The sequence below is a fragment of the Protomyctophum parallelum genome (genome assembly GCF_964188405.1).
Source record: "Protomyctophum parallelum genome assembly, chromosome: 18".
NCBI lineage: Eukaryota > Metazoa > Chordata > Actinopteri > Myctophiformes > Myctophidae > Protomyctophum > Protomyctophum parallelum.
This window is the reverse complement of record NC_139716.1, coordinates 33,320,816-33,336,461: the sequence shown is the minus strand read 5'-3', so window position 1 is coordinate 33,336,461 and position 15,646 is coordinate 33,320,816. Positions and strand designations below refer to the sequence as shown.

General features: G+C 42.1%; 1 protein-coding gene across 1 annotated transcript; it reads right to left on the bottom strand.

Annotated features, from left to right (window-relative positions):
* Positions 1-2,454: 2,454 nt before the first annotated feature.
* On the bottom strand, positions 2,455-14,674 carry LOC310875512 (lysosome-associated membrane glycoprotein 1-like). Its single transcript, XM_083788781.1, has 6 exons — positions 14,386-14,674; positions 10,122-10,792; positions 7,732-7,851; positions 6,093-6,159; positions 4,380-4,550; positions 2,455-2,682 (listed from the first exon to the last, which is right to left on the bottom strand). The coding sequence occupies exons 1-6, from the start codon at positions 14,432-14,434 to the stop codon at positions 2,543-2,545; spliced, it is 1,218 nt and encodes a 405-aa protein (XP_083644907.1). The 5' UTR covers positions 14,435-14,674; the 3' UTR covers positions 2,455-2,542.
* Between the last annotated feature and the right edge of the window lie 972 nt (positions 14,675-15,646).

The window sequence follows — 15,646 nt, the reverse complement described above, 5'->3', positions numbered from 1 at the left end:
CACGTATTCCCTTTTCAAACACACGAGAGACAAAATAACAATTTTTCGCACATTTACAATTATTCAACCTATATGTCTTCCACCATTTAACATCCCATAATAATGTTCAGGCTCCAATGTCAGGGGAAATTGTGGGTTTTTCAAAGTGGGTGCCGTCGCGCCACCATAGGGTAAGTCCACGGGTGCCTCAGAATTCTCATTACTTTAGTTTAACCACTTCTTAGACCATGTAGACTTCCTTTTCAATCTACAGTACACAAAATCTCTTCACCAAAAAGAGCAGGCCTACACTCCATCTCTAGATCTGCTATTTTTGTCAAATGTTCTCCCCAGAATAAGAATGCTGGGGTTCAAGTGGTTTAATGCCAAGTATAAAAAAAAACAAGTTATGTCCTAATGAAGATGGATATTCTATCATGTTTTCCTAAAGCGTGTTTCAGCTTGTAGATGTTGACTGTAAAGTCATACGGGGGATTTTCATAGTGGGATCCGCAGCCCACCAGAGGGCGCCAACGGTGAGGGAAATAATAATAAGACATGCATTTATAATAATGAGAAATTATATTTCAAATCAAAACATAAGATCATTGTGCCGTATTAACCACTTTCAATATGGCGTCCCCATTTTGAGCATTCCATTTGTGAAAAAAATTCAACCATAAATGAAAACAACCGTGGAGATCTGTTATTGTATGATGCAAATACTCCATTAAAGAATCATCAAATACTAGGGATGTCCCGACCACAATTTCTGTGTTACCAGTGTTGTGTTTATAGTTATCTAGCTATATATCTCGTGTTGTGTTTATAGCAGACTCCTGACTCAAATGTGCACTTGCAGTTTGTGCAACTTGAAAGCACACTCCAGTCCACATGGCACATGCCCCAACATTTTATTTACTTGCCACCGATATGACTCGATATGACAAATAAGAGCCGATACCGATACAGTATCGGGACTCAGTATCTCAGTATATCAGTATCTCTAACAAATACTGTCCCTTTAGTTCGTCTTTTGGGGGTTCCACCACGGGAACACCCCACTACACAACAGACAGATTATAACATTCAAAATCATGTATAAAAAAATAAACTCCCTAATTAATTCCCTTTCATATTTTTGTTTTGTGCCAAAGGTGTCCAAAGTAATTTAAGTGACATTGATTGTAAACATTAAACAGTAAAGCAAGAGAAACAAGTACAAACAGACAGCGTAGAAGACTAAGTGCAGTTTGGCACCAAGTATTGTGATATTTTGGACCAAATACATTGGTTTTGCGAGGATAAGATCCCCCCCCCCCCCCAAAGATTGTCCATACTAGCCTGATCTCTAAGTTCACATGATGTGTGAAGTATAAAATAAGGCGTAAGTGGTTACAACCAGGAAAACACTTAGTTACACAACCTTACAGTATCCAAACTCTCAGACCATGTCTAGTCTCATATCACAGTATGGATGTGATGTGGATACATTAACGCAGCCTAGATGGATGGTTCTCAAACCTTTCAGGCCACAACGATTATTTTAGCTATTTGTCTATTTGTCTATCTTTCGGAGTGTCTGGTGGAAACCTGACTCAAAACGTGTCGCTTTCGCGCCAGTTTCGAGTTTTCACAATCTGCTACTCCCGATGCTTTTGTGTGACGCTGTAGTGTGATCAAGTAGGACGTTTATTCACGAATTATATTAAAACACAAAACCTTTAATGGAGATAAAGGTTTCTGCCCGACAGCAACCTGATATATATATATATATATATAATTTTTTCAGAAAACTGTTTGAGAAGGATTTAGAAGGAATTTGTAGACTTGGCCTTGTGGGTTATTAAAGGACCACTTCACCACTTTTCAACCTATCTTCATATAATAGGTCCTCACTAATAATCATGATAAAATGGCACGATATTTTTCTACTCAGTCCGTGTCTCATAGGAGGGCTGTGGGCAGTTTAGAAACCGTCTTCCAGTGACATCATCATTAGGCAGATTATTTTTTAAACAAGATTTTTTGATGAAAATGTTGTTTTCATTATCGTGAGAACGATGGCTTCCATTTTCGCATTGCAACTTTTCAGTACTAGAAAGCCTGCAGTTTTTATTAGCTTGTATTCCCCATTGATGATGTCACTGGAAGACGGTTTCTGAACTGCCCACAGCCCTCCTATGAGACACAGACCGAGTAGAAGAAAATTGCGCCATTTTTTCAAGATTATTAGTGAGGACCTATTATATGAAGATAGGTTGAAAAGTGGTGAAGTGGTCCTTTAAGCGAATCATTGGGGGACACCTTCTGGGGATCCCGACACACAGTTTGAGAACCAGTAGCCCTAGGGCTTCCCAAACAGTGGGCCGGGACCCATTTGTGGGTCACGGACCAATTTTTATTATTGGTCACGACTTGAGTTAAAATCCCATTTTCTTTTCCTACATTTAAAAATATATATTTAAAAATGTCAAAAAACCGCAAGTGACTCATGGCAGTGTGACCTGAGTGTGTGTGTGTGAGAGAGAGGGGGGTAAACATAGGGCCCCCGGGGGCCCACTCAGAGGGTCTGGTATCCGCTGGTCCTCTGCCTTCGTCCGATCAGGTAGACGATGACCACGATGATGATGAGGACCAGCAGGGTGACGCCCACCGCGATGGCCACGCGGTAGTCTGGTCTGTCTGCCTTGCACATGTCAGCTGAAAAATACATATTAAATATATTTATTATAACCAGCATATTAAATATATTTATTATAACCAGTAAGACACCTGAGGGTGAGAAGCGACCTCTACTTTTTACCTATTGAAAAATAGCAGATCTACAAGTGGAACTATTTTTGAAAAATCGTGGCAATGTGTTCAAAAAAAAATGTGTTGTGTATATAATTTCACAGCAAATGTTTTAACTCAAATCTTGGCTTCTGGGAGTTCCCTGGAATAGAGATGGAGATGGAGGTCGGTGGGAAAAGGTTTGAGAACCACTGACATAGAAACCTGTTATGTTTATTTATTTGATATGTAGTAGTAGTACAATTTGTAGATGCGTTGCTTACAGTGTGTTAGCACAAGTGCTAGTTTTCACCACCTGTTCCTGGTGGAAGTTATAGAGCGTTGCAGTCCTGAAAGGGGGGCGCCCTTTCAGAACGACAAGGGCACCAGGAAAGAATAACCCCATAAATTTTCACCATAGACTTTTGTGTAAAAATAACTCATCCGCTGAAAAACTTAAGTGAGGTGCTGGAGCCACAAAGGGAACATGAGAAAAATAAAGGGAAGCTCCGCACACTCAGATCTGCGCACAGTCAATGTATTTATTTAGCAAGCTTTCGGTCTACTGACCTTCAGCCATAGACTTTTCAAAAAGTATTTATTTAAAGACCTTTAAATCCTCGGACAAAGCCAAGTTGAAAAATCATGACGATAAACAACTTTTTTTGGGCGGAACACATAATTAGAAAGACGAAAAAAGGGCAGGGTACAACACTTTCTTTGTTTTTATTCTAATTATTTCTTCGGCCTAAAAATATGTGTTGTCATGATTTGTCAACTTGGATGTTGACTTTGTTCGAGGCCTTTAAGGTCTTTAAATAAATACTTTTTGAAATGTCTATGGGGAAAATGGGGATGCCACGTTCATGTGTTGACCTGGCATCCTATCGTTTGTAGTTTCAATGTACAGATTATAGATTTTTTTGAGGCGCTAGCCACTCCCAACGTCTGGCTTTGTGTGTTCTGCCTGTGACGTCATGTGTGTGGCCATGTCTATGGACTTTTAATGATGTCATGTGCGTGACCAAGTCTATGGATGGGATTTTTGTTCCGTACAAACTTTCAGGCCAAGTCGATGGCCTGAAAGTCATGAATGCAGAGAGACCGTGTAGTACCCCAGTAAACTATAGGATGCCGGGTAAACAAATAGCCTAGCGTTTGTCTAAATAGCATGCTATCTAAATGACATTTTAACATTTTGTATAAGACTGTCAAGGCTAGGCCAAGTGCTACGGGCCCAACCAGGCACAGCCAGTCTCAAGGATTCAAGGCGGAGCAGATTTGTGTATCTATTGCTTTGAAAGAAGTAGCAGGAATGTGTGGAAATGAGTCAGCATAACTAGTTCCTGAAATGGGGCTGACAGATAAGAATGCTGGTATCTTAACTACACACAGTGTTGCCATGTCTGCTCGTTATAAGCGACTGGGCTTATTTTTCCTGTAAAGTGGATTATATTGGTAGTTATAGGTGTTTTTTTGCTCGCTAGTTGCATCTTTTGGGCTTGTTTTTATAGACCTGGCAACATAATGTGCAGGTGAAACGGGGTCATATATTTTCTGCTTCCACTTGGTGTTGTTGGTAATGATGATGGCGTGTGCGTGTGAGCGCGTGCGTCCAGACTTACCTTTACCAAACTCCTTGGCCTGGGTCAGGTTGAACGCCTGCATGCGTGTTTGAGTGAAGTCCAGGAACAGCGTGTTGCCCATGCTAACCGAGTCCGTCTTACAGGAGTACGAGTGGCCGATGGCAGCGTTGAACAGATGCAGCGAGTTGATGGACTGGGAGAAGGCACTAGCTGTGAAAACAACATATAAACGGCACATCAGGAGTGATTTAAAGGGATATTTCACTTTCAATAAAACGTTTGGTCATTTTATCGTCTACTCAGGCTTATGTGAACATTTTAAGTTGTTCGATTCAGTATTTAGATATTTGATTTGATTCATTTTACTGCCCCGCCTACTTCCTATATAAACCCATTATAACTTCAAACTCCATTTTAACCATGATATATTTATTCTGTTGACTGATATTGTCCTAAGACGTGAGAGGGCCGTGGTTTTTAATTTACTGTTTTCATTTATTTGTAATGATTCCTTTTAGATTTTTTTGAGTGGCGCTGGAGGAGGTTCTTTTCCAAACATCATTATTAAAAATAAATTAAAACATACTAAGATATTCGATGACAAATCACAAATCTTTAATGACAGATGTAGCCACCGAAAATGTCCCATGCAAACGCCTAGCTTAAGTATAGTCACTCAACCAAATCGTCTGTGGGAACTGCCCAGCACAGCTGTTTTGATTAGGCGTTCCATTATGCTCATTTGAAGCACGTTGGGTAGAGAGCTATTTCAATCTTATCAGATTGCTTCCTCGGAACTATTAAACTGTTGCATGATTGAGCATTATTAGTAAGGACCAATTCTATAAAGACAGATCGGTTGAAAACGGCTGAAGTGCTTCCTTTAACCCACTGGTTCACAAACGTTCTTAGTTCGAGATCCAAAGGAGACGTTTGGTGTCTGCCTGGTACCCAACAGAGATGGGCAGTATTTGAAATACATGTATTTGAAATACGTATTTGAAATACCTTTTTGTATTTTGCTGAGATGGAAGAAATGAGATGTATTTTGTATTTAAATACATATTTTGACCCAGTATTTGTATTTTGTATCAAAATACATTTTCAATATATTTTGCCCATCAGAGATTCTAAATGGAATAATAAAAACGATATTTAGTCTTGACTCGTGTGACCCAAAACAATGTGGAGGGAAACCTTGCTGGAGGAAAGAAATCAGAGCTCTTCTTTCAACACTCCTGTAGCGGTCAAACTGGCTCGGCTGCATTGCGCCAACATGTAGACTGTCGTTCCCCTGGGGCAAATTGTGAGGTATTTATACTTGAATGCGTCACATTTTCAGTACTTTTACTTCTACTCCACTACATTTCAGAGGCAAATATTGTACTTTTACTCCACTACGATTATTTGAAATTGTTAAGTTACTAGCTACTTTGTTCATTTTGATTAGTGTTACAAAACATACATACATTAACCACTACATTAATAACCACGCCCTATATACATTTCGGCCATTTGAAAATACCGGTGGCGATCACAAAGCGTCCCTATTTTCAAAATATGTTCCATTCATGAACTTGTGAATTGAGACATTCTGCATGATGAGTACTTTCTTCTTTTGGTATTTCTTTGTACATTTTGATGACATTTGGACTTTTTTACTTTTTTATATATTGTATTTATACTTTTAATGGTCCTCTGGGGACCCCTCTGAGGGTCGTGACCCACAGGTTCGGAGCGTCAGTCACTCACCGTTGCCGAGAGGGTAGGACAGGTTGAACGCTACTGAGTCCACAAAGACGTCATTATCAGCTTTACTCTGGGGAGACAAGAAGAACAGACATGACACATTGTGTATTATTGTGTTGATTATTTATGCTACAGTATTTTGAGGAAATGCATAGGACTGCAATGGAAACCTTACTGTCTGACTGTACCTCTGTGCTGTTTACATTTCATAATATTTGAATATATAGCATTCATGACACTGATAGATAGAGATACCTTTATTAACCCACGGAGGTTAAATCAGTAATGATCGTCAAATGATCGGCTATTTTCAGCAAGTATAAAATCAGCCATTACGACGGCATCAAGGCCCGCCAAAATCCACTTTTGTTGACTAAATCAACTGCATTTAGTCGACTAAAATCTTATATTTTGTCTATACTAAACAATATGTATCAAAATTTGCTGCCAAAATCAACATTGTGACACGGGGAGAGCGTCACGTTAGTCACATGACCGACAGCCCTTGTGATGTGAGCTTCTGCACCCAGCTGTGCTGACTCAGTGATGAGTGCATGTTTCGTGGTTTCACACACAGACTGCGTGTTGGAGGATACCGAAAGTTCACGGCAGGACTGTCACAAGAGGAGGCTTCTACTCAAGACTTCCCCTTTAGCTGGGAATTGGAAGGTTCCTGGTTCGATTACCAGCTCCCCTTGGGTTAGTGTCGAAGTGTCCTTGAGCAATACGCTGGGCTGGACCCCACCTAACTGCTCCCAATGAGCAGTTAGGTATGCGTGCGTGTATGTGTGCGTGCGCGCGTGTGTGTTTACGTTGTGTCATCGCCTTGTTTGTGCATTCTACAAAGCACAGCAGATTGCTGTCTTTATATATACGCACGCAAGCACGCGCGCACACACACACACACACACACACACACACACACACACACACACAAACGCACACAAAGTTCCCCCACAGTCACAAGAATCAGAGGATCTCCAACTTCCCTTTACTCCAACCACCTCTCACAGCCTGACTTCCACTATGAGCATACTGTAAATCTACAACGGATGTGTGTGTGTGTGAGTGCATGGGTGTTTGTCATGCAAGCCATCATTTTAACTTAAGTCAACTTAGAATGTGTTTAGTATTTGTTTACTCATGTTGTGATGTTTTCTTCTACAGAGTCACTGGTAAGACCAACTGCAGGTGTGTGTGTGTGCGTGTGTGTGTGTGTGCGTGCCCCTGTAATTTGTGCAGGCACTCTGAAAATGTTGTAGAGCATGTTATTGTAAGGTAAAGGTGAGAATAGGTGTTATTTTTACGCCACTGACCCATCTCCAACTTCCTCAACACACACCTGCTTATTTGTATAATAATAATACACATAATAACGTTATCATCCACGGCACCCCTGAATTACATTGTTACTTTATAGAACCTTATGTCATATTAACCCTTAAAGATATAGTATGTCAGGAGGAAAACTGGAGAGAATATTTGTTTCCATTTCCAGACTGAAAATAGCTTTTATAGTTGGAGTTTAACCACTTAAACCCCACCAATGCTATTCTGGGGGGAACGTTTAGTCGTTCACCCAAAAACGTGGGAGATTAGATACCCTGTTGAAGGTGAAGTGGTATAATAATAGATTAGTTACCCTCTTGAAGGTGAATGTGATGGCTCCCTGCTTGAAGGACAGGGTGAGCGTGGCTTGGTCCGCGGTGCAGCCGCCGCTCGCCTTGGTGTCCCCGGGTTCGACCGTAAACGGAAAGCTGGTCTGTGGAACAAACGGAGGGAGGAAGTTGTTAGATGTGTCACATGCAATTTACAATCAGACGCTCTTATCCAGAGTGAATAAGCAAGGTAAACGCATGCATAGAATGCAGAGAGACAGTTTAGTGTCTCAGTAAACTATAGGATCATTGAATGCAGAGAGACTGTCGTGTCTCAGTAAACTATAGGATCATAGAATGCAGAGAGACTGTGTCGTGTCTCAGTAAACTATAGGATCACATAGACTGCAGAGTCCTATGATTTAGACAGTTGCTAGGTTCATTGTTTAACTGCCATCCTATAGTTTCATAATGTACATAATGTTATTTAGATAGCATGTTGTTTATTGACCGATGCTAGGCTCATGTAGGCTACCCATAAACATGGGTCTGTGTGACCCATGTCAAGTTGTTGACGACAATAAATAGTGTTTTCTTTAGTATGCTTATTCCAATCTCAAACTTGACCTGTTAATCTGGGACAAGTAACTGACTCTCCCCTGATAGGATATCATCAGTCACATGATAAACAGTCAGGTGTCATTCACATTATTGCTAATTGCTCTGATAAAGTCGACTCACTGTTGTCAAAATGGGTCATGTTGATGGCACGTCGGGTCAACCACTATCAGGTTACGTAGAATACCGTAAAGTGCTATTTCACTTAAACACTTCTGGGGTCTATTCAGGCTGCTACAGTATATACAATATTTATATATACATTTTATCAGACCCCACACCCATGTTAGACTCATTGAAAACACGTCTCTGCTTCTGGTGACTGATATTGTACTTCTAATGAATGTTAGACTCATTGAAAACACACGTCTCTGCTTCTGGTGACTGATATTGTCCGAACATGGTTACTTTTTAATTTGGGCCTGGGCCATGGCTCAGCGGTCCAGGCACCTTGGCTGGTAATCCAGTCTGGCAGTGTGCCGCGGGTTCGACTCCTAATCCCGACGGCCTTTACTGCATGTCTTCCCCATCTCTCTCCCCATTTCCTGTCAGTCGACTGTCTGTCCCTCCATAAAAATATAAAATAAAGGTGAAAGCCACAAAATACATTAAAGTTCAATGCACTTAGCGTGTCTGACAAAACTAATAAAAGATACATTAAATATTGAATCAAGCAACTTAAAAACTATCTTGGCTGAAACACAAAAGCCTGAGTAGACGTTAAAATGACCACACAATCAACACACTTCTGTAGAAGACTTCTATGGAATCCAAATGACTGAAATCAGTCGCGGCTACTGAGAACTTTAATCGCAACTCCCCATTGGAATTAGAACTGCAGACTCACTCCCAATCTTCTGCCGTAGTCTGAAAACTCACCTCTTCAGACTCCACTTTCCCTAGCCTCGACGACCGTGCAGATAAAAGGTTAAATCTGTCATTTAGATAGCATGTTATGTAAACAGATGCCAAGTCATTGTTGATTTGGCATCCTATAGTGTTTATAGTTTAATTGTACAGATATTCTACTAGAATTAGACTGATGATAGGTCCTTGGTTTACTTAGGATCCTAGATGCTATTTCTATATTTACTAAACCTGTACGTGCCCGTCGGCCTCCGGCCTACCAACAATGCAACTTGGGAACCTAATAATACCCGTTGTCATAGCACCTGCTTTAACTATCTGTGTCCCTTTTGTGCCCATACTGTGTATGGAGATCTAGTATGCAATACCTGTCATAGCACCCATTTTAACTGTTCGTCTGTGTCCCACATGGAGATCTCTGTATCTGTCTGCCTGTGCCTGAACAGTGCTGCAAACTGACTGAAAAGTGGACTGGTTAAGCAATCAATTGGCTGAGGCAGAGGCGGCAAATTGCACAGGTGAGAGGAATTGGGCTCATTAGGCCCACTGGCAGAGCCTGACCAGAGCCTTTTGTGGCGGTTCTGGACAACCGTGGTCCGTGGGTATCGACCGACTCGATGCCGGGCACTGCACTAGTGCACTCCCTGTGGGGGTGTGGAACGCATGTGTAGAATTTGAAGTCGGTGGGGCAAATGGTTCTCGAGTTATGTGCATTATGTGCAGAGATGTGGTGCATTTATAGTAGGATGTATTCTACTGTTAGACTGATGATAGGTTATTGGTTTACTTATAATCCTTGATGACTATTTGATGTATTACCATGTGTTGGTCTTGCTTACTGTAAATCTCTCTGGATTAAGTCTAAAAATTGTAAATTGAAGATTTTCCATTCCAATGCGCTCCGCTTCGGTTCGACGTAGAAGAACCACTCGTTACAACCGCACGTTACCTTGGCGTCCGTCTGCCGACGGATCTGCACGGCCATCTGACACAGGAGGCAGGTGGCGCCCGCCGCATCCGTGACGTTGTAGTTCCCTGCCGTCAGGTTGGTGGGTTGCGTGGGCCCGGGGGGGGTCGGGGGGGCAGCCGTCGTGGGCGACGGTGTGGGTGTGGTGGGCCCGGGGGTCGGCGTTGTAGGCTTGGGTGGTGCGGTGGTCGGGGCTGCAGTTGTTGCTGCAGTTGTTGTTGCTGCGGTTGTTGAGGCTGCAGTCGTTGTGGCTGCAGTGGTTGTGGCTGCAGTGGTTGTGGCTGCAGTGGTTGTGGCTGCAGTGGTTGTTGCTGCGGTCGTTGTGGCTGCAGTGGTTGTGGCTGCAGTGGTTGTCGCTGCAGTCGTTGTGGCTGCAGTGGTTGTCGCTGCAGTGGTTGTCGCTGCAGTGGTTGTGGCTGCAGTGGTTGTGGCTGCAGTGGTTGTCGCTGCGGTCGTTGTGGCTGCAGTGGTTGTGGCTGCAGTGGTTGTGGCTGCAGTGGTTGTGGCTGCAGTGGTTGTCGCTGCGGTCGTTGTGGCTGCAGTGGTTGTGGCTGCAGTGGTTGTCACTTTGGTCACAGGGTTAAATTCTGCCGCAGGACCTACGGTAGCCGCCGGTCGGTATTCAGGACTCCCCTCTTCAGCGGATGACAGAACTACACACACACACACACACACACACACACACACACACACACACACACCAGAGAGAAGGTCCGGTCTGTTACGATGTGGTGGCACCGGCAATTTGGGGTCCTTGCAAATAAAACATTTGAGAACCACTAGTACCAGTTGGACCTGTAATATGCCATAGTTTTGTTGTAAATAAGTGTCATACATGTTCTGAAGAAAACCTGGAGACTTGACATCCAATAATTAGCCCTTCGCTAAGTCCCTCCTCATCCCGTCCTTGTCAAATAGGTCCATTAGCAGCGAGGAGACAGGGCAAGCTGTCCTTCTCCCCCATAGAAGGATTTCTCCATAAAAATAATTTATCATTTCAGTAGGAAGAGCATCAAAATGTCTTCTAAATCTAGTCAACCAGGCCTGCAGTAGGCAATGCACTGGACAAATGTGCATGTCATTATATAAATAAACTAGAAAATGACAGAGGGAGAAATCAACTTTCAACAGGAGTTTTCATGTAATGCACGGTAAGACTACGGTGATTAGTATATTGCCATCACCTGGGTGGGTCAGGTGTGTAACTTTCCAAACGTTAAGCCGTGTATATGTTCAACAACACAGCCATGCAAAGTAATTAACATTGACAGCTATTGGCGAAAGCTTGACCTGCATAGTAACAGTTGCTAAACTATTTGGATTGGCATTGGACAATCGCTTTTTGGGGTGGGATTTAGCGAAGGGCTAATTGGGTATCTTGATCAAAATAAGAACATCATAAAAAAAAAAGACCAAGTCTTTGCCACAGACACATTTGTCCCTGAACAGACATATTGATGACCGCTGGGTTTCTGCCCGACGGCGACAGCAACAAATCAGGTCAAAATCTATGTCCGATCGGTATCAATAACAGTATTCCCACATCAAGGGAACTAATCTCAACCATGGCCTTTTGTCTGAATAGCAGCTTTCTCAACCTTTTCAGGCCGCGACCCCCCCAAATAATAAACACTTGGAATTGTAGGAGATGAGGCATTTAGTTCGACTCTGTTCCAATTGTTGTGAGAAGAATAATCAATCTACAATCTACTCATTGATCTGCGACACAAGCTGCTTCCACTCTGTTGCTCATTGAGATCTGCGACACAAGCTGCTTCACTGGTCTCTGTTGCTCATTGCCACAGCAAGTGCATTCACAGTGAGTCCTGTGTCCCTAGACTCCCTACTCAGAACATCTGGAAATGTGAGTGGTCTTGTTCCTCTTGATGGACAGAAGAATATCCACAATGACCTGGTCTTTTGCTCTGTGGCAGTGTCCAGCAAAACTGAGTCTGCTTTGTGCCACAACAACTGAGATCGCCTAATCGCAATTATTTGAGATAATCGCGAATGTTTTTGCATATTCGTCATAATCATTTCCATGCTCAAACATTTTCCAAACAGCAGATCTACAGGCTTGCGACACGTGTTGTAAGTTTGTAGATGAGCTATTTCAGCAATTTTTTTATTTATTTTAAAGTAGGATTCTGAGTAAATATCTCAGAAATCTAAGTTATTTGTCATATCTGCCCAGCGAAATTTGTTATGAAGCCTAAAAACCAAACAAAAAATAAATTTGTGTTCATATGTCCACACAATTAGGTCGTTAATTGCAATTATTTGTGTTACAATGAATCGCCAACATGACAGCGTTATCAACCATGGCTTTAATGTTTGAATAGCTGACAGGAGGGTCAAAGTACAGCCGTTTATGATGATGCATGTTATGGTCACAGACAGTAGCCTGATGGTTAATATTAAACATGGAGACTCCTTTTACACAAACATGAACACAGTGGGAAAGCGGCAGTCCGCGATCAAAAACAAAAACCCATGTACCTGTCAAAATACTTCCTTAATGTCAACCTATGCCACTAAAATGTGGAACACGCTACCGAAAGCCTTTGATGAATGTGAATCCCTAGTTTTGCATACAGAAATGTCTGTATGTCTTTAAATGTTCTGATGAATTGAAAACTGAAGTCTTAATCTGGTTTCATCCTTTTAGCAGATTTTGTATTGACCTGTACTTTTGTTGAACTGTAGGACCCATTCTACAAACTGTTAATAACATTTTCAATCAAACAATAATATGTAAACCAACTCGACTGTAAAGTTTAGAGATATGTATATGTATTTATTAATCAGTGATTCTCAACACAGGGTTCGGGTACTGTCAGCGCCATGAGGGCGTTCCCATGGGGTCTCCAAGTTAGGAGGATTCCATTTATTTTGTAGGCCTACAAATGGAACCAAATGGACCCTTACGCGTCTGTAACTCTGAGTGTACAAATGGAACCAAAACCAAATGGATAGGTCTGTAACTCTGAGCGTGTATAACAAATGAAACCAAATGTTTTCCACTGCATGTGAAAACTTGCGGAGTGAGCCTTTTTGCGGTTGCCACACTTGTGACCATGGAAGCATGTGACCATGGACAGTGGACTCCAGAGTTTCCGCAAACTGCAGCTCCATGCCTTGCGGAAACTCATGTCATCGATAAACCCTGAACCATCATAATAATTTGCTCTACAGCCCGTACATCTACATAAACGTTCATATTTCAAATATAAAGTTCTCACCCCAGGGCCACGGATGTTACAATCCTCCTCGGGTGGGTATAAGTACCAGTAGCTTCCGTATTGTTCAACAAAAAGCATTTTAATCAGATCCGTGGCCATTTTCTCATTATGCTTTAAATTTCAACCACTCGACCCTATCGGTTGAGAGTTGTATTGCACTCCGATTACAATATAACTCTAATGATAAAATGGCCCCAGATGATCTGATTCAAATGCTTTTTATTGAACAACATGGAAGATACGGGTACCCACCCGAGGAGCATTTGTAACATCCGTGGCTCTGGAGTGATCGAGCACTTTATATTTTAAATATTAGCTTTTATGTAGATGTAAGGGCTGTAAATGGAGCAAGTGTAAAATTATAGTTTGAAGTTCCGCCATGATGGACGAGCGTTGTTATCCAATCGTCCAACATGAGGAAGTTACAAACACTGTAAAATAATGTAATAAATAACAACCGTTGAATAGTCTGTTTCATTAAACGTTACCACCTAAGGTATCCCCTAAACAACTCGCATATCATCATAGGCATTTCCCCCCTTCCCACACACGTGTTTAATGGGAATAATACTTTTAGGATAATTAGATGTTACTTGTAGGGTTGATCTTATTGTTGTTGTTATTATTGGACTATAATTATTCTTCATTACGCAGATATGTAGGCTGCAGCTAGGTTACGCGCGCACGCACGCACGCACAACCACACACACACACACACACACACACACACACACACACACAGAAACACCACGAAAAAACCGTCCGGTCAAAGTCAAACACGACCAAATCGTGACAGTCTGTTAACTTTGTTTCCATTGTGTTCTAAAGAAACACCCACAGAAACATGCACGCGTGCAGAATTAGACAAGCACCGAAAATGGAACATTTTGTCCACAAACAGCATTTATAAGTCACGACTCACAAGTGAAGTGGGAAGGAGAAAAGAACCCTGTGAAAACAGTTCAGTAGAAGTCAGAGTAGAAGACAGTTGCATAACTTCTTACCTGACACCGCAGCGCATACGACACAGAACAATACGAATCCCGTCTTCATCGTGCCAGATCGTTATGATTGATTATTATTATTGTTATTGATCCGATTGATTCGTGGTGTCCTCCTATGGCTGCAGCCTGCACTGTGTGTGTATACAGTGCGAGAGGGAGCAGTGTATGAGTGTGCGCTGCTCTCCTCTTCAGAATGAGTGACTGACCTCAGCTCTGTGCTGTGTGCTGAAGAGTTTAAGTATCACTGCACTGGAAACGAAACTAAAACGACAAAGATACGCGTGGTGGACCGTGGAACAAAAGTGATACATGTACCTTAAAGGACCACTTCACCACTTTTCATTGTTTTCAACTGATCTTCGTATATTTGGTCCTCCTCAGTCCTCACTAATGGTCATGATAAAATACCACCCTTTTTTTGAGTGGTGCAACCACTCCTTACGGAGCTATATGTGTGTGGGTGGCCGGGTGGCCGGGTATGAGCACGAAAACCGCATGTTTTTCACCACCTGTGCGCAACCAACACACACACAAACACACACGCACGTATTAACTGTATATATGATGATTTCGGGTGTGACAGTACAGTACAGTAGACTAGAGGGTACAGTAGAGGGACCCCCACACGGTAACTCTGTCATTTCTCTACCGTTTCGGACGCGGAGCGGAGTGGCTCGCCGAAACCGGCCCGGCCCCCTGGGTGCACTCGATCCTGGGGGTCCATATAAAGTTTACTTGTATTAATAATAACCTAACATGGTTCATATATTTTATATTGCACAGTATTTTTGCACACTTTGCATGTTTGTACAACAATGCACATTTACTTGTGTTAAACCTGAAAATAAATGTTTAAAAGAATGTTGTTACATCGTTGTGTTGAATTTTGTTCCAGGGCTTAGTTATGTATTGGTTAGTAAGTAGTGATGCATGCTTTAAACTTGGGTTTTACAAAATGGGACTTAAAAAACTGAAGAAATGATCAAACATTATGTGCTGGAAGGTCTTGTCAGTTCCTTAAAGCAGGAAGCAAGGTGTTTATGCAAAGACAGCAGATATCGCTATAACTATATATGTGAGCATGCTGATGAATGATGACGTTCAGTAAACGCATACTTGACTCCCTGCAGTGAAAAATAATTTGGTTGACTGTAGCAGTTACTCGAAATCACTCTGAATCCAATGCTAAACGTTTGCCATTCACTGCTGTCATAAGTCTACTCCATACCGTTTTGTTTAAAGCGGGGCTTGAACCGGTGAC

What these genes read in the sequence shown, in the direction of transcription:
- LOC310875512 (XM_083788781.1), bottom strand. Translation starts at nt 14,434, where the DNA reads ATGAAGACGGGATTCGTATTGTTCTGTGTCGTATGCGCTGCGGTGTCA. An exon ending in GTCGGCAGACGGACGCCAAG is followed by an intron (nt 7,852 to 10,121) that starts GTAACGTGCGGT and finishes TTTGTTCCACAG; the next exon opens with ACCAGCTTTCCGTTTACGGT. An exon ending in TCACATTCACCTTCAAGAGG is followed by an intron (nt 6,160 to 7,731) that starts GTAACTAATCTA and finishes TTGTCTCCCCAG; the next exon opens with AGTAAAGCTGATAATGACGT.